The 3,850-nt window shown below is 38.6% G+C and overlaps 1 protein-coding gene across 1 annotated transcript in view; it reads right to left on the bottom strand.

Moving 5' to 3' along the window:
* The window catches only part of PPAT (phosphoribosyl pyrophosphate amidotransferase), a 34,045-nt gene that overhangs the window by 11,092 nt on the left and 19,103 nt on the right, over positions 1 to 3,850 (bottom strand). Inside the window, exons 2-3 of the mRNA XM_003798799.2 lie at positions 2,789 to 2,855; positions 403 to 609 (exon numbers count right to left, since the gene is read on the bottom strand). Coding sequence (XP_003798847.1) covers positions 403 to 609; positions 2,789 to 2,855 — 274 coding nt within the window. The remainder of the gene's footprint in view (positions 1 to 402; positions 610 to 2,788; positions 2,856 to 3,850) is intronic.

Below are 3,850 nucleotides of genomic sequence, written 5' to 3'. Positions count from 1 at the left end.
ACAGCTCACAGCAACCTCCAACTCCTGGGCTCAAGTGAGTCTCCTGTCTCCGCCTCCCAAGTAGCTGGGACCACAGGTGCCTGCCACAACGCCCGGCTATTTTTTTTTTTTTTTGATTGCAGCCATCATTGTTGTTTGGTGGGCCCGGGCTGGATTCGAACCCGCCAAGTTGAGCATTTTAAAATGCAGATGCTCATCCCTGCCCCTAGCCTAGAGTCTGGAATTATGACAAATACTCCAGATAATTCTAGGGTGATTGTTTATTGCAGTTAGGTGACAGGTAGCAACAATTAGAGATTATGAAGAAAAGAAAGAAAATGCCCTCTGCCAGGATCCTCAGCTCTCATTCATTAACTGACTGTAACCACAGGAAAAGGCTGTAAATTAAAAAGAAAAACTTACCTTTTTCCTTAATCGAGCAGCGTTCACCAATTCACCATTATGTGCCACTGCTATTTTCCCATGAAGCGTTTCAACAACAAAGGGCTGACAATTTTCCAATTCGCATTTCCCTGTCGTGGCGTACCTCGTATGTCCAATTCCAAGATTTGAAATATATAATTTCTTCAAATTGTCTCCAGTAAAAACGTGATTTACAAGACCCATTCCCTTGAAAAATCAAAATAAAAATGCATCTCCGTAAAAAAAAAAATAGAGACTGCTGTTGCCAGTGGGTAATAAAAACCTCTCTGCTTGGGCAACCTAAATTAAAGAATGCAGTTCACGTAATTTCTCTGTGCTTCAGAATTCTGATCTTAAAAGCAAAACCAATGAGACCTAATCTAATTATAAAAATTGCAAAGCACTTACTTAACTTTTTTTTTTTAAATTAAGTCATAGCTGTGTACATTAATGCAGTCATGGGGTACAGTGTGCTGATTTTATATACAATTTGAAATATTTTCATCAAAGTGGTTAACATAGCCTTCATGGCATTTTCTTAGTTATTGTATTAAGACATTTATATTCTACACCTAGTAAATTTCACATGTACCCTTGTAAAATGAACCGTAGGTGTGGTCCCACCAATTACCCTCCTTCCTCCCCTCCCATTCCCCATTCCCCATATTCTTGGGCTATAATTGAGTTATAGCTTTAAATTATAGCTATAAATTAGATCCATAGTAGGACTGAATACATTGGATACTTTTTCTTCTATTCTTCAGATATTTTGCTAAGAAGAATATGTTCCAGTTCCATCCATGTAAACATGAAAGAGGTAAAGTCTCCATCTTTCTTTCTTTAAGGCTGCATAATATTCCATGGTGTACATATACCACAATTTATTGATCCATTCATGGGTCGATGGGCACTTTGGTTTCTTCCATGACTTAGCAATTATGAATTGGGCTACAATTAACATTCTGGTATAAATATCTTTGTTATAATGTGATTTTTGGTCTTCTGGATATATACCCTATAGTTAGAGGAATTGTAGGATCGAATGGCAGGTCTATTTTTAGTTCTCTAAGTGTTCTCCAAACACCTTTCCAAAAGGAACGTATTAGTTTGCATTCCCACCAGCAGTGTAGAAGTGTTCCCTTTTCTCCACATCCACGCCAACATCTCTGGTTTGGGGATTTTGTGATGTGGGCTAATCTTACTGGAGTTAGGTGCTATCTCAAAGTAGTTTTGATTTGCATTTCTCTGATTATTAAGGATGATGAGCATTTTTTCATGTGTCTGTAGGCTGTGCACCTGTCTTCTTCAGAGAAGTTTCTCTTCAAGTCCCTTGCCCACCTTCAGATGGGATCACTTGTTCTTTTCTTGCTAATACATTTTAGTTCTCTGTGGAGAACTTCTAAAGCACTTACTTAATGAACAATTTTAAAAGTGAATAATTTAGTGACATTTAGTACACTCACAACATTGAAGCAGTTACATTTCATATTTTCATTTTTTTCCTTTTTATAGACATAAGGTCTCCCTTTGTTCCCCAGGATAGAGTATACTGGCATCATCATAGCTCACTGCAACCTTAAACTGATAGGCTCAAGAGATTCTCCTACCTCGGCCTGCTGAATAGCTGGTACTCCAGGCATGCACTACCATCACCAGCTAATTTTTAAAAGAATTTTGTAAAGACAGGGTCTCACTGTGTTGCATAAGTTGGTTATAAGATAATTCTCATTAAAACAATAACAGAGGTACTGCGCAATAAAATTTGTCAAATATAAACTAAAACTTGCATTTAAAAAATCAATCTTAAAAGCATCTTTAAAGTATTTAAAGCATCTTAAAAGCATCTTACGTATTTAAAGAAATAACCTATTTGAGTTAGTCTTAGGCAGCAAACTATCACAGGGAAAGAAATACATCTTAAATTTGATGAATGTTAGAATATAAAATTGAAAATGGCTCATCCAAAGAACTTTACTTCTACTTGCAAATTATTTCTTTTAGACTCCTCCCCCCATATGTTAGTGACCATCTGGTTACTATTATCTTTTTAAGAAATGTATTTTATTATACTTAACTATTATTATCTTTATCATCAATGTTCTTTTTTTTTTTGACAAAGTCTCACTCTGTGTCCTGGGTAGAGTACCATGGCATCATCCTAGCTCAAACTCTTGGGCTCAAGTGATCCCCTCACCTCAACCTCCCAAATAGCTGGGATGACAGGTACCCACCACTACAGCTGGCTAGTTTTTCTATTTTTAGTAGAGATAGGGTCCCACTCTTGCTTAGGCTGGTCTCAAACTCTCCAGCTCAGCAATCCACCTGCCTCAGCCTCCCAGAATTGCTAGGTTATCATTAACATTTTTTAATGTTGAATGAAATTTACCTTGTGCGTTTTGAATGTTGGCACTGAACTCCCATCACTGGTCACAATACCAGCACTCTCTTGACCCCTGTGGATAGAAAAAGACACTAACTGTTAAACCTGCCCAATTGATATGCTTCTTAAAGAACTTTTGAGATGGGTGCCAGCAGCCTCATCACTCCCATAAGATGGATGCTGGCAGCCTCACACCACCCCCCAGGTGGGAGGAAGGGGAAAAAGATGTAAATGAAACCATGCCAAGTACCATTACTCTTAAATCGGTCTGGATGGGGCCGGAACAGCACAAGATAAGAACAGATGGGCCAAGAGCCGTCATCATGAGAGTTAATGAGCTAAGTGCTGTGACAAATTGTTTTATTTATCCATTAGTTGCTAGATCTGCATTATGTTACTTTATTGTTATCTAATTGCCCTTTATGTTACCTGTTGGCTAAACCGCTAAATGGCAAGGTTCGCTTCCGTAAAAGGGTCATGTTACCTGTTGGTTAAACCGCTAAATGGCAAGGTTCGCTTCCGTAAAAGGGTCATCGTGACCCTGTGCTTGCTTTTTGCTTCTTTTGCCAACTTTCTTTTTGCTTCTAATTGCTAACTTTCAGCCCATCTGTTTGGCCTTTTGCTAACTTTCAGACTAGAAAAACCCCAACTTTAGAGTCTTTGACGCTCTCTCAGTCTGCTTTAGACTTTGCTGAGACAGTCCTGTGGTTAATAAAAGACTCCGTTTTGAAATTCTAATTTGAGCTGTTGGTCCTTATCTCGCCCCATAACGCTTTACCAAGCATTCCTTTCTCAACAAGCATTCATAAACCACCTGACAACACACTCCTGGCTGCTGGTGAACTGCCACTTCTACGGATGACGAAGATGGTCACCACTAGCAATAGCAGCAGATGCTACTCTAACTAGACGACACTGTCATCTAATTCTAACTGATGTGCCAGCTACACTCCTAAGCATTTTACACGAATGATTTAATTTGCCTTCCATGGCAATCCTGTGAAGTATGTACTATGATTACCCATTTTACAAAAGGCCCACTTTAGTGTGGGTTTTTTTTTTTTTTTT

Source organism: Otolemur garnettii, unplaced genomic scaffold, assembly GCF_000181295.1.
Source record: "Otolemur garnettii isolate 467f Iridium unplaced genomic scaffold, OtoGar3 scaffold00141, whole genome shotgun sequence".
NCBI classification, from domain to species: domain Eukaryota; kingdom Metazoa; phylum Chordata; class Mammalia; order Primates; family Galagidae; genus Otolemur; species Otolemur garnettii.
Note: the sequence above shows the minus strand (reverse complement) of the source record. Positions and strands in the feature narration are given on the sequence as shown.